The sequence below is a fragment of the Corylus avellana genome, chromosome ca8, assembly GCF_901000735.1.
Source record: "Corylus avellana chromosome ca8, CavTom2PMs-1.0".
Classification (NCBI taxonomy): Eukaryota; Viridiplantae; Streptophyta; class Magnoliopsida; order Fagales; family Betulaceae; genus Corylus; species Corylus avellana.
The window spans coordinates 23515114-23541943 of record NC_081548.1 but is presented as its reverse complement, the minus strand read 5'-3'; the positions used below and the strand labels follow the sequence as shown (position 1 = coordinate 23541943).

Genomic DNA, 26830 nt, shown 5'->3' with positions numbered 1-26830 from the left:
TGACATAAAAATTTTCTAAGATGCGTGCGTTATCACGTTGCTGTAGCAATGTCGTCGATCGTGTTAAAGTAGAAAAAGAAAGTTCCTGTCGTCCACTCGTCCTCTCTAAACCTGCAGTAGATGTCAACCACTTTGTCTTCGCTCTCTTGTACACATATAGCCACGTTCCTCATACCTTCCTTTAATCTCGTCCAACAGCGAAGTTTTTTATTTTTTATTTTTAGATTTTCGTAAGAATTGATAAATTTAATTAATGTTATTAACACTTTTTCTTTATGTGTGAATTCGAACATTTTCTTAATAAGTAAAACCCAACATATGAAATATGAAGATGTTCGAACTCGATCACTACTTTGATACTATATTTAATTATATGTTATCTCAAAAGTTTTAATCGGTAAAAATTAATGAATTTAATAATTTAATTAATATTATAACTTTGAGTGTTTAATTTTAACTAAGCTCAATAGAAAATAACAATGAAATTGATAATTGATCATATCTCCAAGAAAATGATCTTTCCAGTCACATGAAGAGTTTAGTACATGTGACACTCATTAGTCATTCGGTGACAACCAATACTGAAAAAACCAAATTGGTCGGACTATAGTTTTGTAGCATTCTTATTGACTTAGCAAAATGTTATTTCATCTAGCAAAAATTGGTCAAAAACTACTGACTAGTCATTTTATCCAATAAGATGATTAGAAGTTATAGTTCTCAATAAATTTGTTGAGCAATGTACATTCAACAAATCAAAATAAATTATTTCTTTACTTAATCGAGTATCACTCATTCACTCCTCTTGTTTTTTAAAATATGATTGTTGGAGAAAGAATAATAAAAAAATAATATTTAAATAAAATAGTAAAAATTAATGGTTAATTAAAATAGAGACCAAATGTAAAAAATAAAAAAGAGATAAGTGAATTTTTAGATAAAATTTGTTGTCCCAGATGTGAATGCCCATAAATATAGGGCCTCCAGGATCACTGGGCCGAGAGTTCTCGGCCCTTTCATGCCTCGGAAACAATGTAGCAGTCCGACTACTAATCTGCCTTGTCACGTCTGGAGCCCAATGATTGAGCAATCAATCGTTAAACCCTAAAAACAGGGTTTGGATGCCTTTCATGGCTGTCCTTCAGAATTGCCTATTTATTCACTAATTTTCCAGTCTCAGTGAATCTCTTCGGCTTTCTGTTTTTATTATTTCTTAATTAATTCATCTTATTTGCAATAAGAGTGATTTTTATTCAATAAAGAATCGCAATGTCGGAAAATAATTCTCAATCCGGTTCAGTTCAAAACCCCAGAGTGACATGGGAAGGTTGCAGTGTCTTGCTCGACATCAACGATGGCGACCGTTTGGTTTTTGCTCGCCTATCGGCCGCATCGTAAGTCTTTTTTCTCGCACAAAAATTGTTTTTTTTTTCCCCCCACCCCCCTTCTTTCATGCAAAGTAAATTGGCGTAGTAAAGGTTCGGCGACTTTACGCATTGATAAACGCTTGGTGGTGTTTGCAGGACGTTGAAAATTGGGAATAAGAGCTTCCCTCTGCAGCCCCTAATTGGGTGTCCTTTCGGGTCTTTGTTCCAAGTCGAAAACGGCGACAATGGGCCTTATTTGTCTCGCTTTATTCCCTCCATAGAAGGTTTGATTTGTTATTGTTTATCGTATCATAAACTTTCAACATGTTCATGCTTGTAGTGCCTAAACTGTGTTATGTATTACACATATTATACGACAAAGTAGTATAGTCTTTGATTTATTTTGAGGCAATTATGCTAACATTTGGAAAAGCTAACTTAGATTTGCTTTTGTAATCTGCGTTTGCTTTCTTATTACCCCAAAGCGTGAATCAGACTTTTTTTTTACCGTCTTATACTTAAATCACATGGTTTACTGCTTCGCTTGCCATTTTGATTGGTGAGGTTCATTGGTGGGTATCCATTGTTGGATTTTGATACTGTCACTTCAATGACGAATAATTGCTCCAGTGGGGTGGGTGGTTTACGTTGGAGGTGCTTCTAGGTGAGTTGAATTGAAGGAATGATGTGATCTTGATGGACGAAATTGGCTTATGTAAATTGATTGAAGCTGTTGATATGTATTGGTCAAAGGGTAGCAGACTACCTAGATGAGATGAAGTGCCACTTTGTTGTTCTGGCTTGACGTTTTGCATTTGTAAGCACTTATGGGTGTTTGCTCAAGAATTTGAGTGATAACTAATAGTTCTTTTCCTTTAAATATAAGATTGAAGTGGTCTGGAGATTGCATTACCATACCATGTACTTTTATGCGTTGATTGAATTGGCGGATTTCAAGGGGAAAGAGAGGATTTTCAACATCCGTTGATTGGATTCTATAAGAGGGGAAAGCAGAGGTTACAGGGGATGCTCGCTCCCCATCAACCTCACATGTCATATTTTACTCCCACTCCCTTATTTCTTTTTTGGTCCTCTCCCCTTTCTGCCTTATCATTTTAGGAGTTAAAAACTCCATATATAAATTTGAGCAAGTCTTTTGTTGAGTACTCGAATGATATTGCCCCCCATGCTTTGAATTAGTGGATTTAGTCTTATGCCCCTTTTGCATACACTCATCTACCCTTTGCAAGCAGCCTTTGTTCCCAGTCGTACCATCCCGGAAAATTCTATCCTTGTGCATGAAATTTGTCATACCATGAAAAAGAAGCAAGGCAGGGGTGTATGTATATTTCTCACCACTGTACTCTAGAAGTCTAACTCAGATTTTCCTAGTTGTGAAGTTTAATATTTTTCTCTCTCTGTTACTTAGCTTAATTCCTTATATATCTATTGGAGGTATTTGTTCATTATTTTAGCCTCTTATCTTTCATATTTTTTTGGTTGAAATTTTCTTGCTAGGCAATAATATTCAAGAGAAAGGAGACTTTCAGTCACAAGAGATATCCAAAGATAATCGAGCATTAGTTGATAATAATAAAGCCCAAAGCCTAACTGGTGAAGATATAGATACAATGCGAAGGTGAGAACATAATGTGCTGGTTAGCTGGTAGTTTCCTGCCAATGTTAACTCATGCATATTACATCCAGGTTTTCCACCAAAGTTAATTCATGTGTATCACATCTCATTATCAAAGGATCATGTGATAAACAAACTACAAAGAGATCTATGTGCCGTGAATACAAATAACATGCTTCTGTTGCTGTGGATATGTATTTGCTTGTACCAAATGTTGCAGCCACTATTTTTTTTAATTAATTTATTTTTTATTTGACAAATGTTTGTCATGGTTTAAGTTATCAAATCTGTGTTCTGGCACAAAACCAGTTAGAATTTTTGTCTGATATATGCTTACCTTCAGAAGATTTGACTAATGCTTACTGTTTTTGTGCAGACAGGGTGCAACAGGTGATGAAATAGTTGATGCCCTGATTGCTAATAGCGCTACATTTGAAAACAAAACATTGTTCTCACAAGTAAGTTAGACAGTGAAAGTGTAAAATAGTGTTTATTTTGCAAATAAGCTGATTTTAGTGTGTTTGCAGGAAAAATATAGGCTTAAGAAACAGAAGAAATATGCACCCAAAGTACTTTTGAGGCGCCCTTTTGCTCGAAGGTAAGTTAGCTTTGCTTGAGCTATTTTATTTGTTGATGCATCAGTTTAGGGCATGTATAATAATTTTGGGTTTGCCTGCTGCCATTCCGCACCAACCCTCTCTAGAGTTTTCTTTTGAACTCTCAAGCTTTCACTTGAGTATTTAGCATTAATTAATTCCTTATAACTGTTGAATGACATTAAAAAACCTGTCATGAGGCTCCATAAATAATTTAAATCTCATTTTCTTTCGAGTGAGAGAGATACGGTTGCAATTTAGAGAAGCTAAGGCAACCTTTAACCTTTCAAGCTCAACTTAATGTAGCTTGAGGTTAGATCATTTAACATTGGGCTGCTTGCGAGCTTGATAAGCCTAGCTAACTAGCTTTTGACTCATAAAAAACACGTTTGAAATGTGGGTCATGCAGCTTGGCTCATAATTTCTTTACAAGTGTAACTTAAACAGAAAAAGGCCCAGTTCGTGGCTTTAACAGAGTGTTTCCCATGAACAGAAACTTAAGACATTTGAGCCCGTCAATTAGCATAAAATGTTTTTAGGAAATAAATAAGCATGCTCTAGATTTAGTTTAGTTAAAATGAAGATGTGGGGGACTTGTAACATATATGATTGAGAAGATTAGAATGGATGAGATCATCCAACTTAGGAGATAGCTAAGGCACACTTGGTACATCTTCAATAGAAGTTAATGATGTAACTATCCAGAATTATATCACGTGCATGGGAGAGCCTTACTATCACCTGTGAGTATTGTTATGTAAAAGGGTTATCTAGAGGTGAATGGTCTACGCTTTTAACAATTAGACACTATTAATTTCTTTAAAACATGCTATTATTGTTTAAATGATGATATCTGTATTCTATTTTTTTGACTTGTTTGTTTTTTTCTTCCCCAGTATATGTGAGGCATACTTCAAGAAATACCCAGCAAGAATTGGGTAATGATTTAGTGTCTTATGAACTTATGATGATTTTGTAACTGTCCTATATATGTCTATGCATGTTGAGTTCATTTCATCTTATTTATTATTTATTTTGACAGCTTTAAATTTTTAAGTTAGTTTTTGTTTTGTTTTGTTTTTTGGGGTTTTGGGGGGTTTTCTCATGTGTACTTACTGTAGGAATCATGAAAATAACAGTTCTGCTAATGCAGTTGTTGATATCTTGACATGGATATCCTTCATATTAGACTTTTCTATGTGCTCAGAACTTATTTGTTCTTGTTTGCCTGTGATTCAGATTCTTGCGAGTGGATACATTATCTCTTCTGCTTTCCATGGCCAATGTTTCTGCAAATTCTGATGTTCTCGTAGTGGATATGGTTGGTGGCCTTCTAACTGGTGCCATGGCAGAACGTTTAGGAGGTCTGCCCTTCAAATTTTCCTTTCACTTTATGGAGTTTGAAAGTGCAATAGACAAAAGTCCGGAACAATGAAAACAAATATCAGCTAGAATGAAAGAAAGAAAAAGAAATGAGTAAAAAAGCGAAGTTCTTTCTTTTTACACCCACCCAACCCCCCCCAACAAAAAGAAGAAGAAGAAAGTTCACAAAGTAGCGAAAAACAATACACGCAGGCAAATTGTGTTACTCGAGAAAGAAATCATTGGGCAACCCTATAGATTTGGGTTACTGCTTAGTTGAGTTGAGAATTCGTTAGAGGAGTTCCATTTGATACTGTACATGCATTAATGTTTATTTTCCTTGTCCTTCTCTTTATTGGTAAACATAAAAATCTCAAATTTTCTTTTCTGCGAGCATGGCCATAAAGTTCTCCCAAAATTTGTTTCCACACTCTCTGGGAAATTTCTTTGTTATGATTGACTTGTGTAACTGAGAGCAATTGTTGCATCTACTATCTTGGTTGAATGATTTTATGTTTGTGACAGGTACTAGTTATGTTTGCAGTACATATCTTGGAAGTACACCATATCCCATGGATGTAGTCAGAATATTCAACTTTAGTGATGAAGTTTGTAAGAGGTAAATTTGGCTTTGAGTTCTTCCATTTTTTTGGGATTGCTGTTACTTGAAGTTCCTTTTTAATGATTCACCTTTGTGGAAGTAAGTTGGATTCTGTTGAGATTTGAAGATTCATCATCTATCATGGATGGTTAGATTCCTGCATTATATGTGGTTCTGATGTTGGACCTTAATTTACATGATTGGAAATGCAACTTGGATTGGTGTGCGTGGGGCAGGGGTCAATTCAAGCTCATCGTGGAGAATAGGATCCCCTGGGCTCTCCACACACACTGACTTCCAACTCAATCTGTCCAATCGGAGATAAGAAATTGGGCTTGGATGACATATATGAGCTACATCATATTTTCTCCCTTGCCAGTTCCCACTTTCCATTGCTCTACTTGTACTGCTAGGGATTTCCAGGGTTCTTTTCCATTAGGTTTTGAAGGTGTTTGGCCTGCTTCCACTCTCATTTTTGATAAGTAATAGACTCGTATCAAATTGTTGTATTCGTTAAAGGTTGTCGACCAACAGTAGAAGATAGGTTTAAATAGACTGGGGAACTAAACCCTAGTATGACAGCCCACTAAAAATAACATAATGCCCAAAAATAATTTTGGTGCAAACGATTATGTTAGCCTTACCCGGTAAATTTTTAAAATTTTGACTAATTGGTGTGCACTATATGGTAGTAATTTTGGGTAAAGGTTGATATTCGATGTTTGAATATGATTAAAATGACAGTGCCTTAGTGACCGGAAATTAAATGTGTAGAATTAGCACTTCTTTCTTTTATTGAGTGCACTTTAAGTACCTTCTTTCTCATGTCCTTTTGATGGTTATTTCATTTTTTATTTTGATTATTCCCCCCGTTGCCTCTATTTTTTGGGGGGTAATTGCCCCCCCTTTGAACCTTAACATTGTATAAACCCTTTTTTTAAATTTATTTTGGTCCAGGATTGTGCGGTCTCCTCTGACTGAACTCTCTTTATCCCAAACTGGATCTTCTGAGCAAATTAACCAGCAGGAAGATGTCCTTAACATGGAATGCCTGTTGAATGTAAGTGGCTCTGCCTTATTTTTGGCATATATAACATTTTACAGTCCCCTAATTGTATTATAAGATTTATTTATGCAGCATCAGATGCCTTCATCAGTCAGCATGGAAGGAATTTCTCCTCCATGTGAAAATGACATCTCAGATCTTATTCCTGAGACTACTGTTTCTCTTGTAAACAAAAAGGGCAATTCCACAAAGGCTGGAAATAAGGCTCCACAACAAGCCATCGACTCGTGGAAGAAAAATGGTTTTTCTAGGTAGCCTACACTCTTTTGAGTATTTGTTTTACTAATTAAAAGAAGCATTTAGTTGATAGTTCTTTTAAATCCTTTATGCAGCCTAATAATAGCTGCTCCAGACCTTGATACTTGGGACCTGATTAAAGATCTTCTGCCGCTTCTATCAAATTCAGCTCCTTTTGCAATTTATCACCAGTATCTTCAGGTCATTTCCTCCAAATTCTTGGTATTAATAATTTTCTATTTTATTATATGTATTCTTTTTTGTCACCTTTTTTGAGATGGTAATTGTTTTGAATCAATATTTGAGAAGACATTTGCTCCAGTATCAAATCCATTAGTTGACTTCGGTCCATTTTCTTTGAAGTCATGTATTTGAAGTAGTTCTAAAGTAAAGTATTTGCACGGCTAACTCCCAGTTTGGTGGGGTAATATTAGGGTGATAATTGTGGTATACCAATCTACTTAGCTTATCATATCTGAAAGTTTGAGATCGGTTCCTAGCAGTTCTTGTGCAACTATTATGTGTGATCAAGCACATGGTTGTCGTTTGTGTCAAAATAAGTCTGCAAGTCCCTCTCATAGGACTGTGACTCCTGAATATTTTGTGGTGATTCGGGCTAATAGATTGTAGCTGCTGCTCTCCCTTGATGAATACTTTTCGTACTTGTATAGATGCAATCTGATTTGTTGATTCTTAGTTGAATCTTTGTACATACCCTGTCTACATAAGGATTCTCATCTTTCATTATAACATTCCACATTACTTATTATTATTATTTTTAAAAAAAAACAATGTGATAGATGGATGGGTTCACTTACTGATAGAATAGTAACCTAAACTACTTTATATGTTTGAATGCAGCCTCTTGCAACTTGCATGCACAATCTGCAGCTTGAGAAAATGGCAATTGGCTTGCAAATTTCAGAACCTTGGTTGCGCGAATATCAGGTTCTTTGTTTATCTTTTCATGTACATTATGTTGTGGAAATTCTCCTTTATCTATAACCCAATATTTTTCGCTGACAGTTTCAGATGTTATGGATTAAATATTCATGGTTGAAATTTTCTTGAGAAAAGGATTTTGTAGAATTTTTCGGCATCAAACACCCATTTTAATATTCTAATATGGAAAATGCTAGGCTTACAAATACATTTTACAAACTGATGTGGCACAACATGATTGGGTTTCTTAAAATTTGAATTTATCTCATATCCAATCATGTTGTGTCACATCAGTTTGTAAATTTTTTTTAAAAAAAATGTGTTTGTAAGCCTAGTATTTCTCTTCTAATATTCCTTCCTCAGTGCCTAGATTTCTCTGTGTGTGAGAGAGAGAGTGAGCCCGTCACAGGCCAAGTCTGGGTAGTCTTAGGATGAGATTAGCAAGCAGTCTTTTGACCTGTTTTCCTGATATTTGATAATTGTGCAGGTGCTCCCATCAAGAACCCATCCATGCATGCAAATGAATGCGTTTGGTGGCTATATTCTTAGTGGGACTAAAATATCTAGCAGCTAGCCCAGCTACGAAGCAAGAAAATCACTCATTTCATGGAGGTATGCTTGTTTGTTGGCCAGAAGAACAGATGTCTCCAAAATGTACACTAGCTTTTCATTCATATAATATTATCTGTAAACTTGCAACTACAGCAGTTTTTTTTTTCTTGCATGGTTGCAATCTGTTGTACATTTTTCTAATTGCTAGGAACTGCAGCGTGTTTCCCGTCAGTTCATCCTGCTGCTCATCAAGCGTTTTTGGTTTGCGGTGGGAGTTTGTTTCGAGTCTTTTTAAGTGTTGAACAACACAATCTACTATTAAAGTTGCAATGTCTCTCTTTCACGATCCAAAATGACAAAATACTCTTCATAAACTAAATTTGGGAGGGAAATGCGGGGTGGAGGGTAGATATTGCAAAAATTAAAAACATTGGGAGGATATTGCAAAAAGAATGGTAGTTAGAGAGGGTAAATATATTTAACCCAAAAGATAATCAAAACGGACTGCCTTATAGCATTTCATAACATTTTTTTTGTTTTAAAATAAAAAAATCCCAAATCATTTGTTAACAAATTTGTGGAGGGTATGGCGGTTGGGGGCATGGCAATAAAGACTAATATAATAATGTTGGGACTGTCATATTAACATTATTAAATAGTTGTAAGATAAAAATATAGTTTTTAACTTTACTCATAAATAAATAAATTATTGTTAAGTAATAGTTTGCCTTCTTTTAGTTTTTTTTTTTTTTTAAAAAAAAAAAATCTTTAGAAATAGTTTTAACCTTCTATTTCTAATTACTTTTTTTTAAAAAAAAATTTATTTTTTATTTTATTTTTAAGTAGACTAGAAGATAAACGCAAAAACATTTATTTTATTTTATTTTTTCTATCCTAGCTTAATTTTTTTTTCAGAAAACAAACAATATTTTTATGAAAAGATTAACATAATGTGATTTTTACATGTTTTGTTTTTTTGTTTTTAAATACATTTAAAAATTACGTGACATAACGACATAAGACAATTAAATAAGACGATTTTCCATAAAAAAATAAAAAATAAAAACCTTTGTCCATTTTTTAAGTGACGACGCCAAGGCCCAAAGGCGGGCGTTGTTGATTCGAACTCTACCGCATCCGATTGCCGCCCTTCCCGTTTCGTTGCGTCTCTCCGCCTTTGAGAATCCTTTTCGAATTTCACACACACACACACTCACACTCGCACAGTCGCACACTCTCTCAAATTGCTGATTATCGTGTTCGGATACAAACCCAAAGCCCAAACCCGCATAAACTCTTTCACTCGCTCTCTCATACCTTTTCCCTCCAACACTCAAAAAGTTCTCTCTCTCTCCGCCATGTCCAACTCAGGCGACGATCCATGCCGTCCAATTCAACCGCCGGGCTTCCAGCCCTGGCTGCTCCGTTCTCATTCGCAGACTTACAAACACTGCTCTGCCCGGAGAGCTCTCCCTTTCTCCCTCGTCGCTCCTCCCGACGACTCCAACGGGGACTCTCACACCTACGCGCACTCCGCCGCGTTCACTAAACAGTTTAAACTCGCGGTGAGCTTCCAGTGACGATCACCGTCTTATTAGTGGTACTTTCGAGAATGTAATTTGTTAGGTTTTTCAATTTTCTGAGTGCTGCTTTGGATGGATTCTGGTTCGTGCTTTGTTTAAGACGATTCTAGATTAATCAATCTGCCTGTTTAAATTTTCAGTTGGAGATTTTTCATTTTTAGATTTGTTTTTTGGTCTTTAGGTCAAGTTCTATGCAGCTAATTGTTTAATGTTTATAATTAGTTGATGAAATTGAACTGTATGTGTGAGGCAAGCCGCATTAAGTGAAGATTCTGCTTCATTATCACAATGTCGAAATTCTCGCATTATTACCATGTTTGTGAATGCAGCTTTTGAAAGTTGAGTATGACAAAGGCATTAAATTACCACTCATCTCAAAAACTTACTATAACTATAAGACAATGTGAATTTAATTATTTTAACATTTTTTCACACGCGCGGGCTCAAACTTTCTCTCGGTAAGTGAGACCAACACGTGGAATACTTTATTGAAATAGAGGTGAGTTATGAAGACACGGTTCGAACTCAGAACTTTTGTCTGATACCATCTTAAATTATTTTTCATTCCAAAAAGGTTAAGCTTATAGGAAAAATATGATTTTAATTATTTTATTTAATATTCTACGATATTTGATTTATTAAGAAATATTTTAGGCATGTCTGCAAATATGGTTGTGGAACAATATCTTTGTTAGAAGAAGGTTTATTTCTTCTTATTTTCTAAATTGAGTGGCTAAGTAGAAGAATGTGGTCCTGTGGATCGTGTATTTGATTGCCATAGCTTGAGAGGTTTCAGCTATATGTTCACATTCACACATCTTGTTATCCAGTTAATATTAAACCTTACTTGAAAATGGGTTAAGTTTTATGCCTTAATTCCACTTCTTTTGCAACAGATATTACATGACCAGCATGAGTTCCATGTGTATTCTTTGTATCTCTTTCATATAATTACTATAAAATACTGTAGCCATTGCAGCTGAGGCAAAAAAATGAGTTAGATAACTGTGAGGCCCAGAAACGTGGACAGGCAGCCATTCTCAGGCGGTGCAAATTAGCTAATGAGCTTTCACTTAAACCAGAGCCTCGCATTGGTGGAAACCATGGGACTAACTCAAAGGTTCCAAAACATGCCAAATCTGGGACTCAAAAAACTGACACTGGTAACACCTTATATTACATTGATTATGATTTATTGCAAATATTCATGTCCTGGGCCCTTGTAACTAGCAAATTGATTTCTGTTGATTTTGTTTTGCTTACAGAGTCTCCTAATAGTCTGAATGCAGCTAATAATTGTCGTTACGACAGTTCTTTAGGTAAGTTTAAATTAGTATGGTTCTATTCAGTTACCTCTCTTCCTCTATGCCCCTAAGCATCACACACACAGTTTTGTATTAATTTGTCAAGTAGAGTTAAATGATTGGCTTTCTCTTTGATGTGGCTGCCAAGGTTATGGTAAAGGGGTTTAATATGTTTTTTTGCAGGCTTGTTGACTAAGAAATTTCTCAGTTTGATCCAGGAGGCTAAGGATGGCATCCTTGATCTGAAGCATACCGCAGATGTCTTGAAGGTATTAAAAATGCTCTTCCATATATTTTCGGCGTCAAATTCAAATTCATCCATTGAAAGTTTGAAAAGCTTCTGTTTCCTTTGTTGTGAGTTGTATATTTTTCCCAATTACACAAAATTAAATCTTTTCCACATGACTCATTCTTGTGCCCAAAATTTAACTTGCTAGCACTGTTTAGTACTGTCTACTTTTTATTCTTTGTTTGTGTATTTTGCATCTTATTGGTTTTGACAGGTTCAAAAGCGGAGGATGTATGATATTACAAATGTTCTTGAAGGAATAGGATTGATAGAGAAAACTTCAAAGAACCATATACGTTGGAGGTAATGATATTAACTTTTCATTTAGCCAAAAAAAAAAAAAAAAAATTATACTACCTCTGGTTTGTAAAGTTGAAAGTTTACAAATGGTACAGATTTTAATGACACAAACATTCTTTTGAAAATGTCCTTAGATAAAGAAATGTGGGTTCAAATTTGAAAAAGATATGAGCCCAAGTTTAAAGGGTAATTTGGGAAGTTAAATGGATAAATGCTTTATTTTTGAAAATTTTAATCTATTACGGAACATCTTAAAAGGGAAAGCATATCATCTATTATGGATGGAGGCAGTCTTCATTTTTTTCTTTAGTACTTTCTTTCAATTATTATAAACTAACATTGACTTGGTAGCACTACAGAGGATATGATGGGGTGGGCCCACAGGAGCTGGATGATCCAGTTGCTGCACTCAAGGTTCGCATAAAACTTCAGTCATTCCAATTTCTTGTAGTTGTTGAATTTATGGAATTACAGATTGATCAATTGATCATATTGATAAATGATAAGCATCTCAACTTCTTGCTTGGTATAAATAGAGTATATTTAATCTTGTGAAATTTTGTGGCCATAATGACATATATACAATAAATAACATACAAGGAACTTAAATTTAATGCATTCAAATATAACAGCTGATTTCTTTGCCGAAAGATTACTCAATTGGAGGTAGTTGGGCCTAGTACTTTATGCACTAAAAAGTGGAAAGTTACCAGATATGATCTATATGCTGTTTTAGGCATTTGAGTGCAGAATGTTTGGTTGAGGTGTGTGAACTAGTTCACAAATTTCTGTGTAGCGTAACTCCAGTTTCAAGACATATTGTTAGCTTCCATCATAAAAGTGCCAATGGATAGTCGATGTTAAATGTTTTCTTGTATCACTAATTCAAGCCTAGACAGAAACAGATCTCATATGAAGCTGATTGCTGATGAGTGATCATTTTCTCTAGCTGTTCTCAGAAACTTATACTTTAGGTTGTCTTAATTGTTCAGTTGGATGAGACAATATATATCAAACTTCAACCTAGGTTTGGATAGCCTGAAGCTGGTTGTAACTAGCTGCTTTGTAAAGTGTTCCAGATCAAATGAAATTTAAGTTCTCTAACCATTCATATTGACATAATGCAGTAACTTGAACTCTCGCTCTGGTTTCATTACAGGCTGAAAATGAAAGCTTATATCTTGAAGAATGCAGTCTTGATGATTCTATTAGGTTGGTTCACTAGGAGTCTAGAGATATGTTTTTCTATGATTGACCTCTTTAGTGTTTTGAACTTTTATCGTGTTCTTTCTTCAGGCAAAAACATGAGCTTCTGAGGGGTCTGGAGGAAGATGAAAATTATCGAAAGTATACCCTGAATTTCTAGATTTTTTTACTGTATCTGAGATATTTTTCATTCTTTCACTTGATATTTGGCCTCTTTTGACTGTTTAGGTACCTCTTTTTGAGAGAGGAAGATATTGCGACTCTTCCATGCTTCCAGGTATCTCTCTCTCTCTCTCTCTAGGGAAATTCCCTGTAATTTTTACAATGTCTGTCAACCCTCAAACTCACTTTCTGGTTGTTGCAATCATTTTCTCAGAATCAAACACTTATTGCAGTACAAGCTCCACAAGCTAGCTATATTGAAGTTCCTGATCCTGATGAGGTGGGTAACGTGGATGGATGGGGTTCAAAAATTTATGCAATGTAATAGTATATAATTGGTTGGTTGCTTGATCAGCAGGATATCGATTTCCGCCACCAAAGGCAGTATAAAATGATTATTAGAAGCATCACCGGACCAATTAATTTGTACCTCTTGAGGTATTTGTACTTTTTGCATGCACACGTCTATGTGCACATGCAGCTGTATCCCTCCCCCCCTCCTCCTCCTCCTCTCCCTCTCTGTCTATATATATGTAGTTTTTCTTGTAAATGAATGTAATATCTTTTCTAACAGCCATGTTGTTGATGCTTATGGTAAATACAACAGCCAATGTGAGGATAGGGATGTCGAGCAGGCTAAATCACGTGATTTATCAGCTGGGAGTGGCGACCATTGCAGAGTGGAAGATGCAAGGCAGCCTTTAGAATGCCAGGGTAATCGAAAGACTTCTTCTGAAAGTTTCAGCTTACAGACTTCAGATGTGTCTGGGATTCAGAAGATTATTCCTTCGTACAATGATGTAAGCATGTTTAGAGGCATTTGTTTTCACCAGAAAGCTTCAAAGTGGATTTTTGAGTGTCTGCCCATCTTTTTATGGATCATGCTGAAGGAAGACTAATCAATGTGTTTGCAGATTGACAATGATTACTGGTTTCACTCAGATCCTGAAGTCAGCACGACAGATTTGTGGGGTGAGCAATATCCTTTGTCTACTTATTCAACAAGTTTTCATTAGTGGAATTCCTAGATCTTGCCATGCAATTGGAACAATTTGATTGCCTATCATTTTGAGGAAACCTATATATGTTACCATTTACTTGTGAATTACAGCAAATGAGGACTGGGCCCAAGTAGGTGACTTCCTTGAAGATGATTCTTCAGAGAGTAGTGCAGCATTGCCTCAGCCTGAAGCATCACATGGTGATCTCTGTAATACACATGAGGAGCAGGTAGTTAGGTACTCCAGATAACATGAAGGGTGTTGCATACTCCCCTTCATATTTTGAAGTGTAGATATTGTAGCTAGATTTTTGTTTTCTTTTTTCTTTTTTTCAGGTCAAATTAGTTTTTTACTAATCACAAGATTAGGAAAAGGCTTGCAAAATTGGGAGTCTTCTGCAAAGCCCACCAATGTATACAGGGTTGCTGGTATAGGTTGATATAGGTCCTGATTATGTTAGATGATTGCATTAGACTGTTTATGTTGGGGATCGTGATGCAGTAAGGGTGCAAAGAGAGGGTTGGACATATGCATATATACAGATCCTGAGTTCTTCCCTAAATGTTGAAGTTGGTCAAGCACATATCGCTCAAGAGACCACTTGACTATAAGTAATGGTAGAAAACACATTTTTATCCCTTGATTATCCTACAATGCTAATGTGGTGGTTTCAATCCAATAATTGGTTGAGATTGTTATGTAAATCCATAACCATTTTTTAGAGGTTTTGAAACGACATTATCAGCCATTTTTTAGATTATCAATGAGTTCAGCCTAGTTATAATAAGCCTGTTAGCGTAGGGTTCATAAATTGTAGTATTAAATGTCTCCATTTGTCTTTTTGTTTTGGTCCAATCAGTGTTGATGGTGGATCAGCTGAAATAGAAATGATTTATAGTGTATATGTTACATCATTTAAAAATTTTAAACGATTTAACATTATAAACAATGTTATCCTTGCATTTTTCAGGGTTTACCAACCAAAATCGGGATAGTTGCAAAGTGATTCTCCCATATAGCTGAGTTATTAAAGAAAAATATGTTCACATATTTACGTCCACATTTATTATGGGTGTAACTGGCCCCCTTTGAAAATATGTTTACTTCTCGATTATAGCAAGTCCAAATGCAATGAAGAGGATCTTGTCCCATTAAGTAAACCCATTAAAGTGAGCTCATTAATGGCGGTAGGAGTCACTTTAATCTGTCACAAAACGAATACTAATTGTTTTTGCAGCAAAAGGTCAACATAATTTCACCTAACTTACCCCCAGACTGTATTTGTGATGCTGTGTTACTAGAGTAAGCTTCTCTAGTTTCTTAAATTATGATGAGAAGTCCGTTTTTTATCAAAAAAAAAAAAAAAAATTTACCTAACTTCACTTCCATCAGGGTATTTAATATAACAGTCGCATACCTAATCTAGCAATCGCAGGAATTAATTGGTAAATTATTCACCTTAAAGTCCACTCTATCTAGATCAGTTTTTAAGGTAACACAACAACCTATTCATTGACTTCGTATTTGGACATTTTTGATGAGTGAGATCTTAAACCAAATCGCAAATTTTATATTGTTTGAAAGCTACGCACAATGTTAAAGGTAATTTAAGACTATTTTTTAAACCACAAATTTTACCAAATGATACTGCAATTTTAAAAATCAGCATTTTAAAACCACTACCTCTCCCTGACAGTAAGCTTGAAAATTCAGTTCTCATATCCTACAAGAGGTCTACATAGAAGAGCAGTAAAAGCTTATGCCCTTTCAAGTTCCGGAAATTTCAGAGGGGAAAAAAAAAAAAAAAAAAAAAAAAGCATTCATCAAATTCTAAATTTTGCAGCCAGATTTTCTAATATTCTGTGGTTCTATGACTTCGAAAAATTCAAGCTGGTATGTCAAACCAAAAGGATGGTGCTATGATCACACCTCCCTTCGGACCAAAAGGCATATTAAATAAAATAAGAAAATCTTTTGAAATCTAGTTATGCTTTAACCTAATTTCAACGACCAAGTTCACATACATCAGCACCTAATGCAACTCTGTTAACCCATCAAGGTCACCCTAGGTCCCTCACCTTGCCAATTTTATTTTTTATTCTCATCCCCTAATCATGCGAGAGTTGCAGCTGCTAACACACGTTAAACAAATGAAACAACAAATGGAATAGAAGATAGAAAACAACAGATTTACATCCACGTCCATATCACAATTCAATACCCACTATTGTCCACCTAGATTAAATGCTATTTTTGAAAGATAGAAGTTGGAAACAACTAACTCCATTCTTTAACGGTTTCCTGAAGATCGGTTTTTCCTCAACCGGCTACGTGTAGTCCGAATGGCTTCTTCCATTCCTGTTTCTTTTGTGGCAGGATTTGCGGTCTCATCAGCTGAAGGAGGAGGTGCTGCTTCAACCTCCATTGGTTGAGTTTCGGTTGCTGTGGGTTGGCTGGTGCTTTCAGCTGGAGCAGTTTCTTTTTGAGTATTCACACCTGCTGCAGGTGGAGCTTCTTTAGGCACTTCTGAAGGACCACCAACCTCTTCCTCTACCTCCTTTTGGTTTTGACTAGACGATGTACTAGAAGTGGGAGATGGTGGCTCTTCAGTTTGTGGTTGCGCCGTAGTAGTTGGTTGACGATTAGGAGTAGCTGGGGGTTGGCGACCCCTGCCACTTGATTGTTGTCGCTGAGATTTAAAAGTAATAAATTGTTCAGGAATAAAAATAACCAAAAAAAAAAAACTAATAAACAATAGTAACATGATGTGTGACACAGTAAAAAAAAAAAGAAGTAAAAATTCTCTAAGACGTCCCCTACCTAATTTTCTCTTTATTTAAGAGAATGCCTGCAGTTATTCACATAATTACTTATTTTTGACAATGGATATTGACTAACAGAATACCCATTGATTCATAGATAGATCTGAAATTCCAGTCAAGAGAGCTCCATTTATGATTAGAGGACAGGCTTGCAAGATCTCCATAACACCCCAGCTAGGCGGGGGGGGGGGGTGGTTGGTTAACAAAACAAACCCAAATCATACTTGTTATAGATTACCTGAGGAGGGCGAGACTGCGGCGTTGATTGTGAAGCAACATACTGCAAAATCTCAAATATTCTTGTCTGACCATAGCTTGCAGCTCGTTGCCAATACAAAACTGCAATATCTCCAGCCCTAGTCCTCAGTTCCAACAAGCTACGATCAATCTCAGTCTCATGCTTCGCGACATATGGTCTAAAGAATGAATCATACACATATGTCGTTCCCTGACACAGTTACAATATTGTAAATCAAAGAAAGAGGCGCAAGTACATAAAAGGCAAACAAATATTTAGAAAAGCATATAGTTTCACTCCACAAGCACAAAAGGTTTCCAATACCTTTGTTTTAGGGTACCACAAATATATAAAGAATGCCAACTTAGCTTCACTGTACATAGGAACCCTTCAAGAAAGAAGAAAAAACACAATTACAACACGGAAAGAGATTTATTGAAGAATGGAAATTGTATCCTTATTCGTAGAATCTTACCATGAAATAAAAGCATCTCCAACTCTCTCAGAAACTGTCAAAACAGCCACCAAAATCCTGCAATTCAAAAGGGAAAAAATTACTTTTTACCACTATATATTTTCCATAACTATTTTTGGCACAAAAATCAATATCTAACATACCAATACTGGCACCAGAAGCGAAGTTGCTCGATCTCCGGCTTATTCCTTTCAACAGTTTTGTAGCACTCATAAGCTGGATAAGCATAGCCAAAAACCATTCTGCCAAAACATTACAAGTAATTGAATTTTGATAATCAACAATAATAAACCAGCAAAGTCAAAGGGGAAAATGGGTTGCAGTGTAACATACACGAGTCCTCTGGTGAGAAAGGATCCTATCATTCTGTATACCTATCACATCCAAATAAACTAACCAGTTAAGAAAAAGATGGCAGCTTAACCATTTAGTATACTTAAGGAACAGCATAGTAGCTCATGGTCATACAAAGCAAAATGGTGCCTTATTCATACCAACATAACTGGCAGAAGACATCATACTAGTACATATTTTTCAATTTTTCAGAAATGAATTGCAGATATAATATTGATGCATAAGCCAACTCCAGCTGATGAAGCTCATTATACACAAAGACTACTCAAATTTGTTAACAAATTTAGGTCAACTGTGTATCAACTTAAACGTCCTTCAGTTGATTATAACCAAATAAATTTCTTTCTTTATAATGGCATGTAATACACGCAGCCAGTGGGTCTTGAACCAACAACATGACCCACCATTAAACAAATGTTTGGTTTCGTATCACCCAAAACAAATTTGAAGTCTAAATGTCTCTCTATTTTTCTCCCCAAAACAACAAAAAATTGAATTCAACTAAGCTAAATGATTAAATCACGCTTCATCAAACAGAGTTTGACCTTTGCTTGATCCTAAATCTTAGAAATATTAGAATAAACCTAACACAACCGCTTAGGCAAGTTCAGCAGCCGCATTTGAAAGGCAATATCACATGAAACCCCTAGAGAATCACATTCTACCTTTGTCTTCCTCACTTTCTCTCATCAGCCAAACAAAGAATTAGCGTATGATACAAACGCAAAACTAAAATTCTCACTCAAACGACTTAATAATCACATCACGCGATGCTTATGATCCACAACACTTAGGGCAAAACACAATGCGAGAAGAAAGAATCACAAGGAACAACCACCCAACAATCAAATAGACCATACCTAACAAACATTCGAGCAAAAAAATAAAAAATAAAAAAAAATAAACCATTTCAAATGTAAACAAGGTAAAAAAAAAACAATCAACACCGAAAAACCTACAAATAACCTAAAAGGAAAATGGAAATCCACAATCACCAATAAATATTTGAATTTACAAAATATCGACTTCAAGGTAGTGTTCAAACATCCAAACATAAAAATCAAATAAATTACAAGATTTAGACTAGCAGAGAGAGCGAGAGATAATGAGAAATCGATCAATACCTCTGGATTATTTTCTTGGATTCAAAATGAAGAACAAAAAAAAATTTTAAAAATGTGTAAATCGAAATGAGGCTAATCCGAAGCAGTGGAGGAGCAAAGTCGCGGAGGAATTCAAGGAGATCGCCGGAGTATACGGAAAAATCTGCGCCGCCGAAATGCCACGGCGAACCGTTACGATTTCGGCGAGTGAAGGAGAGAGACTATTTTTGTACAGGGCGAGACCGAGGGAGGAGATGAGTGAATGAGCAGTCTTTTGTGCCGTTTAAATTTTCTTCGTTTTCTTTTGTTTTTACTTTTTTTGCCACGGACTTGTTCGTGGATTAACTTGTTTTGGGTTCCGTATTAAGAGGAAGTTTGTGCGTGTATTGTGGAGCACGAGTGCGGTGTGAAAGTTAGGGTCTGATCACCGTTAAATTCTAACCGACGGTTTAGATCAAAATTTCTAATTTTTTAATTTTAAATTAAATGTTTGGATTTTTTAATTTTAAATTAAATTTCTAATTATTGTATTAGTATTCATTATTGTTATTAACTCGATATTTAGATCCTAATATTTATAATATTTTAATAATATGATAAAATTATAATTAAGATTTAAGAAAGTATATATATAATACAAGGATAATGGTTTTTTTAAATTGAGTTGAAAGAATTCTTTTTAGTTTAATAAAATGTGGTTTTTTTTTATTATTATTATTATTTTCTTTTTAACAAAAAGAGAGAAAAATGAAAAAAAAAAATTGAATTAGTAACTTTCGCTTTATGAAACGTGACCTTAAAACGATTGAGATACCTCTGAAGGATAATATGTGTCTAAATAATCTCACATTTATAATTACGTGTTCTATAAAAAATACATATAATTTTGTTTACATATTAATTTAATAAATTAAAAATAAACTTTATATATACATAGTATAATATCTCAAGAATTAGAGACGGAAATGTTTCAACCAATGCTTCTGCGGGCAACGGATAATGGTTTCACCTTTGACCAATTTACCATTTTGTCCTCAATGGAAAAGTGGGAAATGCATGATAATTTAAACTACGTGGTGGTATTTATGTGAACTCGTAGGGTAGGCCGTGGAAAGAACGTCACCGCAGGGTGACTGAATCATGCTTTGGATAAAGTGGAAGCGACAAACAATGAGGCGCCGATTAATGAGTAAAGAATCTGATCGTTATGGATGATAATACTATTATTAAACCCAAACGTGAAAAAATAGGACAGTTTATTTTTAAATTGGAAAAATTTCGTTCAACTCATTCTATAAAAAAGATGTATGTCATTTGAACATGTGAGATGTATATATATTTTTATAACATGGACAAAGTTAAAATAAATAATATTAAAAACTCACGTGCATCTGATATGTTATTAAAAAATTAACATATGTCATTTATATAGATTATTTTGAAGAAAGTTCATCTAATAGTTTGGAGTTAAATTTTGTCCAAAATAGAATATGTATATCAAGCCCCAAAGTGATATCGTTTTAGTGAGAAAAGGCTCAAGGAAATTATAAAAGGGCTCCCTCCGGATCTTTGTTTTATTTTTTTTTTGTTGGGAATTGGGGTGTAAGGCTAGTCAAATTTTTAGTTATTTTAAAAGTTTAAATATTCATGTGTAAGTTTAATCTATCTCTTAATAAGTGAGATTCAATATGTTGAATATTTAATTAAGATATGACTAAACTAAAGGTGTCAATTTGTGTTCACGTGTTGGATTCGGGTCGTGACAAGTATAATATTATATATGTCAACCATAAATTTGACCTATTTAATTAAACGCCCATAAACTTTAATTTACTGGTTTTGTATTGAATTTGCATTGAGTTCATGAGTCATATCAAAAATTAACATTCGTTGTACTGCTTGTCAGGTTTAGATCATATCAAAGCATATGTATAAAATTATATAGGCCAAATTAGCCGACTCATCACTTATTTAATTAAACAGATCGAATCCACTAATTTTGCGTCGAATATGTAAATCGTATCAAAAAAAAAAAAAAATTATAAATCGTTGATGAAATTGTATAGTTTAAGGATTAGAAAGGTAAATTTAACTATTTTATATGTTTCTTTTAACAAGGTTTTTCCTATTTACATGCATGTCTTCTTTTCCATTCCTTTTTGGTCGGAGTCCCCACAGCTCCACACTCTTCTCTTCTACTTGAAATCCTATCCTTTCTCTTGCTTTTCTGTCACTCTCAATCTCACTTTCACTTTTACTCTCACATGGGAAAATGCATGACGTCTTTTAAAAGACTCGGCTATTTTTATTAGAAATGCAGATGCATCTTCTTTGTTGTTTCTAGCACACCTTAAAGGATTATGATCTTTATGCTTTGTTTTGCTAATTAAAGTGAGCTCGAAATGGATTGGGAGCTTGGTTTGCTTTAGCCCACAAAGTTTAATCAAATCAAAATTAAGGGGGAGCAGGATTTGATTGAGACCACCGAAATCAATCCAATCAATGCGCTGATGCAAAGATAGCACCAAGTTTCTTCTTTTATGATGGAGTTGATCATCAAATTTAAATATAACATTGATTACTCACGCGTGTAATCAAAATAATTGCAGCCGAAAGCTTGGTGGCGCCACTCTACTATTATGTGACTCAACGTTAATTAGTTTCAATTTTGATGTTGTAAGAAAGATTCAAGTTTAAAAGAGTGCTTCCGATCCATTAAGTACAAATTATTCAATACTTCGAAATTATTGTACTTTTATTTCACATTAATAATAATGGAATCCAATATGAAGAGAGATTCCGAAATTTTGAATAATTATTACTCATCCATGGCTTACGTAGCTAGTCGGGAATAAGATCCTTTTCATTTAAGCAAAATAGAGATAAATTATTTTATGGTTTGGGTTAGATTTTACAAATCTAATAATGTATATGTTATCACACAATGTACATTGTTAGATATAATAAAATTAATAAAATCTGAACTGCGAGATGGTCCATCTCCATCCTAGCCACGTACTACGTACCTTCTTAATTAGAGTAATATTATTCTAATTAAGAAATGAGTGAGATAAATGAAATTTGAAGATTAGCCTTATTCAATGTGATTTAAGTAGACTTGTATTCTAATTTTTTCATTATCATCCCCACCAATAGTAGGAACTTTTAGCAGCAGGAGAAAGTGAATATACTAATTATATGGCGCATCACATAATGAATATATACCCACCTCATTATCAGCTATCCGTTATAGAGCATGCAGTAGGTTCTATTAATTAATTAATACAATACATGCCTTTAAAGTAATGTGATCATAATTAACCAAAGCCATTTTTTTAGGTTTTCCATCCATTTTCAACGCACTAGATATCTTTTATTGCCGAGCCACGAGGCTCGTATAGTGAAGAGTAAAGTTAACAGCAAGTTCGAAGATCCTTTGCAGTGTTAATTAATATTAATAGGTAAAACTTTAATTGACGTGACAATATATATACCATTAAATTGAGATCATAAAATGAATCTTTTCATTTCGAGAATCCTATTCCCGTTGACAGACTCTTTAGAGAGAAAGAGAGAGAGAGAAGATTTCCATCTATCTCCCAGGACATGCATGGCCCCTTTACTGTGATAGTGTCAACTATAAGAAAGCCAAAAGCACAAATAATAATAGACATTAATAGAAAGGAAAGCAAAGATTAAAAAAAAAGAAAGTAAAAAACTCTATCCAGAACGCCAGCAAGGAGGGGGGATGATGTCGAGAAAAGGCCAGGGAAGCATGTGGATGTGGGGGGAGGTCCCGAAGCCTTGGATTCTATGTTAATCGAGTAGTGTTATTAGGCTTAGTCAGCTCCATTTTATGAGACAAGAGTGGAGTAGGGGTGATACGCATTCAACATCACCCTCATTCTCTCATGTGCCTTCAATTATAGTAGGTTGGTGCCCAGTCGCTCTCATGTCTTTCCCATTCACTCACTTTACCCACTCTCTCTCTCTCTCTCTCTCTCTGTGTACAGCATTTTCTGCCATTTGACGCACCGTTTTCATTCAGGATATATGTCCTACAAGTATGGAATGTAGTTATCTTCTTGTATATATATGATAAAATAAAAATAAAAAATAAAAAATAAAAAATGGGAATATAATTTTTCCCAATGCAAGCAACTTCAATGCCTTTCTCACTCTTTAGTCTTTAGGGCACTTCTTTGGTCATTAACACGATTTAAACTGTTTTTACTTTCTTTTTCTTTTTCTTTTCTTGTCTATGAGCTGACCTACAAATGAAAAAGGGGATTCTAATTTTTCTCATCGCAAGCAACTTCAAATGTTTTTGTGTCTCTTTATAGGGCAACTCTTTGGTCAGTAACATCAGTTAAATTGTTTTTCTTTCTCTTTTTTCCTCTACGAAAAAAAAAAACACTTAGCTAATAATAGACTACAATATTGGAAATGCTACCCTAGAGCCATGCCTTTCCAAGAGCCATCGAAGGTGGTAGACTGGTAGGCCACACCCCCATAAAATGTTGGGGTGGTCATACAACCCCAATCATCCCCTCAAAATCAAAAGGTAAAAAATTGGTGTATCACTCTTTCAAGGAAAAGCCGACCACTTGGTCCGACCGCCCTTTTACTAATTAATTGCTTATTTTTTGTTTTCTTTGAAGACACATGACAAGAAATTTGGTTGAGAAATGCTAAACATCCTAAATTTTCATTTTAAAAGTTAATTTTCAAATGATGTGTTACTATTTTATGAATTAGTGACACGTTTTTTAAAATAATAAATCTCATGAGATGATGACACGTCATTTGAAAACCAACTTTTAAAAAAAAAAATTTAAATGTATAGCACGTCTCAATTTAGTTTAGGTGCTGTAAATGGTCCACACTCTAGACTTCATTTTATTATCTCTCTATCTCATGAAATATATAGAATTAAATTTGAACAGCGCATATGCTATAGTCTTTTTTTGCATCATCTATTCCATATCCCATGGCAAGATCCAAACCGTTCGTTTGGATATGAGGATTGCAATTCCAAGAAATTGTCCTAGGATGAAGGATCGTAGGTTAAGACCCAAAATTATGACAAGGTAGTAGCCTAGTAGGCCTGGTGGCAATAGGGGTCAAGGTATTGGGCTGGTTCTGGGTCAAGCGTTTCAATTCAGAAACCCCCACTGTCCCTGCTAGATAGGTAGGGAAATGGGCTCCACACTTGAGGCCTGGGCTGCTTTAATTTTAGCCCACATTCACCGATATTGCACGTACATACAGCCATAGACACGTGGAAGCACATTTTGCCGTTTGTGAATACACGTGGCTTCCAACTGTCTGGTGGTTGATGTCTGAAGCCACCCCACATATCCAAATCCATTAGCGCTTTCGTGCTTCAGCTCAACACTGCTTCTAGTGTTGAGCAACAGTCTTTCTCACTCTTGTGTATGTGTTGGAGACCCCAAGAAAATTGGATTACTCTGAGAAATGTCAGTAGCACCTTCGCTCCCTCGCTTCCACTCCCCCTTTCTTTGTTGCCCTCTCAAGCTCTCTCCTCCAACCATTTCTTTTCTCTCCTACAGACCCACGAGAAATCAACGGTCGCCGGCGTCTTATCCATGCATTCGAGCTCTTGATCTTGATCAAAACACGGTTCTTTCTCCACCCCACTTCATCTTTTTGTCATAATATTGATCGATGTTACACTTCATGTGAGAGGGGAGTGACTTGGAGATAGCGTTTGCAGGTAGTGGCAATATCAGTGGGGCTTGTGAGCGTTGCGGTTGGGATTGGCATTCCGGTCTTCTATGAAACCCAAATTGATAATGCTGTAACTGTTTTTTTACCCTTTCTCCTAATTTCTAATCCCATTTTGTTTTACTTTGTGAAATTGAGTGTTATTTCTGTTGCTGCAGGCAAAGCGAGATAACACTCAGCCCTGCTTTCCCTGCACTGGCACCGGGGCACGTAAGTAATCGTGACTTAGTCTCAATTTTGTGAATTTTCCATATTTGCCTTTTTCATCTAATCTTGATGGAACCCAATTGACTGATTTGGAGGAATTTCCGGAAAATTGTGTCCAAATTATAGATATATAAATAGTGAGTTTCCGGAAAACCCAATTGGCTGTTTCAAATCTTTCCTCTCATAAGAAAAATGGGTACTCTTCACCAGAGAAATGCAGATTTTGCATGGGAACTGGAACGGTGACAGTAGAGCTTGGTGGGAATGAGAAGGAAGTCTCTCGATGCATCAATTGTGAAGGTGCGGGTTCATTGACATGCACCACATGTCAAGGCAGTGGCATACAACCTCGATACCTTGATCGAAGGTATGGAGTTGTATAATAAGATATCATGGTTTTTTCCCCTGTGCAACAAAAATATGGAACATGAGAAATAGTATAGGTGGTAAGATACTTTTGATTAACATAGAATCATCACCATCTTTGATTGAAACAAGGAAATGAACTAACCTAAATGTTCCATCACACTATAACTCTTCTGATAACACATGAGCTTAGCAAGCTCGAAATCTGATACATTAGGATTCTGTTGACGATCAAGTTGTATGTTGCTAGATTTTACATAGTGACTCAAATTCAAATGCAGCAGATAATTCAGAAACCAAGAGAGAATAATAACAACAAAAACAGAAAATTCAAAATGATTTGAACTTTTGTAATCTCAAAAACTATTATAAATGATACAGAAATTCTGCTCTGGAGTGACACGGCGAGAAACAAATTTTCTAAAATATTCTTCTGATTGTTCATTCAGACATTTCGTCAAACTTCTTCCCTGCACACCCATCACACTGGTGGCCATTGGCCAGCTCGTCTCTTTCATCACCCAACCACACCAGCTCTTCATCTATTCAAGTTGATTATTGTAACTGAGTTTATTACCTGTGTTTAGATTAATACCATATTACGACAATCAGTACTCGACGCTGCTTAGCAAATAAGCAAAATAGTTGAAAAGTTTGGGTTTCTATATTGGGATTATGTTGTTGGGAGAAACAATTATGGGTTTATATAGTAGACTATTCACAAAGTGGCAATTATGTGCATCTTATTGATGAGTGTATGTTTGTTTTGAACAGAGAATTCAAAGATGATGACTGAACCCCAAGAAGTGGCGGTGATTTTGATGCCAACTCATTGCCTAATTAACTCATTGCTGGAGAGGAATTGGAAGAAATCAGCATCTCACTACTTTTGTTTGCATACACGTCTTCTGCATTCTGTCTAGTGTCTAGTGTTTTTTCATGACTTCATCTTATGTATAATTTGATTATTGATACAACTATCTATCTTATTCTTTTACGTATGTTTGTTGTGATTTGGTCAAGAATAATTGGGTGACCCCAAAAAAAAAAAAACCCTCTGTTTTTTTTTCTTCTAATTTGGTTAATTTATCAATAAAACGATCCAAGAATGTGATGCTTTTAAGTGGACTCGGCACTCACCAATTTTTTCGACACACAAGATGTTATTGACAAATGCAAGGATGCCTACATCTCTTGTTTTTTGGGAGTTTGGCTTTTGCTAAAGTTAAAAAAAAAAAAAAATCACTGAGATAAATGAAAATGGTCAAGATTGCATCAAGTACAAAAATAACTGAAAATTTCCCCCAATCTTC

General features: G+C 35.3%; 4 protein-coding genes across 6 annotated transcripts; 3 read left to right on the top strand and 1 right to left on the bottom strand.

The window, feature by feature from the left end:
* Nucleotides 1-1097: 1097 nt before the first annotated feature.
* LOC132189675 (uncharacterized) lies at nt 1098-8511 on the top strand. Its single transcript, XM_059604438.1, has 13 exons — nt 1098-1394; nt 1524-1651; nt 2886-3006; nt 3380-3461; nt 3531-3601; nt 4496-4537; nt 4839-4963; nt 5487-5580; nt 6520-6622; nt 6701-6879; nt 6961-7066; nt 7727-7813; nt 8295-8511. Exons 1-13 carry the CDS (start codon nt 1270-1272, stop codon nt 8379-8381), a joined length of 1350 nt encoding a protein of 449 aa, XP_059460421.1. The 5' UTR covers nt 1098-1269; the 3' UTR covers nt 8382-8511.
* A 969-nt stretch (nt 8512-9480) lies between these two features.
* On the top strand, nt 9481-15051 carry LOC132189969 (transcription factor E2FC). 2 transcript variants are annotated; one of them, XM_059604834.1, is made up of 14 exons: nt 9481-9924; nt 10922-11105; nt 11208-11261; nt 11430-11515; nt 11750-11838; nt 12195-12249; nt 12995-13047; nt 13132-13182; nt 13270-13318; nt 13418-13483; nt 13562-13641; nt 13811-14003; nt 14118-14175; nt 14315-15051. In XM_059604834.1, the coding sequence occupies exons 1-14, from the start codon at nt 9718-9720 to the stop codon at nt 14452-14454; spliced, it is 1365 nt and encodes a 454-aa protein (XP_059460817.1). In that variant the 5' UTR covers nt 9481-9717; the 3' UTR covers nt 14455-15051. The 2 variants fall into 2 exon arrangements, with proteins under 2 accessions (XP_059460817.1, XP_059460816.1); XM_059604833.1 differs by having other exon boundaries at nt 10913-11105.
* Nucleotides 15052-16352: 1301 nt separating this feature from the next.
* On the bottom strand, nt 16353-19489 carry LOC132189369 (putative HVA22-like protein g). 2 transcript variants are annotated; one of them, XM_059604088.1, is made up of 7 exons: nt 19218-19489; nt 18073-18113; nt 17883-17981; nt 17740-17796; nt 17589-17652; nt 17265-17474; nt 16353-16893 (listed from the first exon to the last, which is right to left on the bottom strand). In XM_059604088.1, exons 2-7 carry the CDS (start codon nt 18102-18104, stop codon nt 16495-16497), a joined length of 861 nt encoding a protein of 286 aa, XP_059460071.1. In that variant the 5' UTR covers nt 18105-18113; nt 19218-19489; the 3' UTR covers nt 16353-16494. The 2 variants fall into 2 exon arrangements, with proteins under 2 accessions (XP_059460071.1, XP_059460072.1); XM_059604089.1 differs by lacking the exon at nt 19218-19489 and having other exon boundaries at nt 18073-18990.
* Nucleotides 19490-24567: 5078 nt separating this feature from the next.
* On the top strand, nt 24568-26518 carry LOC132190069 (protein SPA, chloroplastic). The gene is made up of 5 exons (XM_059604950.1): nt 24568-24839; nt 24934-25017; nt 25103-25154; nt 25362-25518; nt 26292-26518. Exons 1-5 carry the CDS (start codon nt 24675-24677, stop codon nt 26311-26313), a joined length of 480 nt encoding a protein of 159 aa, XP_059460933.1. The 5' UTR covers nt 24568-24674; the 3' UTR covers nt 26314-26518.
* Nucleotides 26519-26830: the final 312 nt, after the last annotated feature.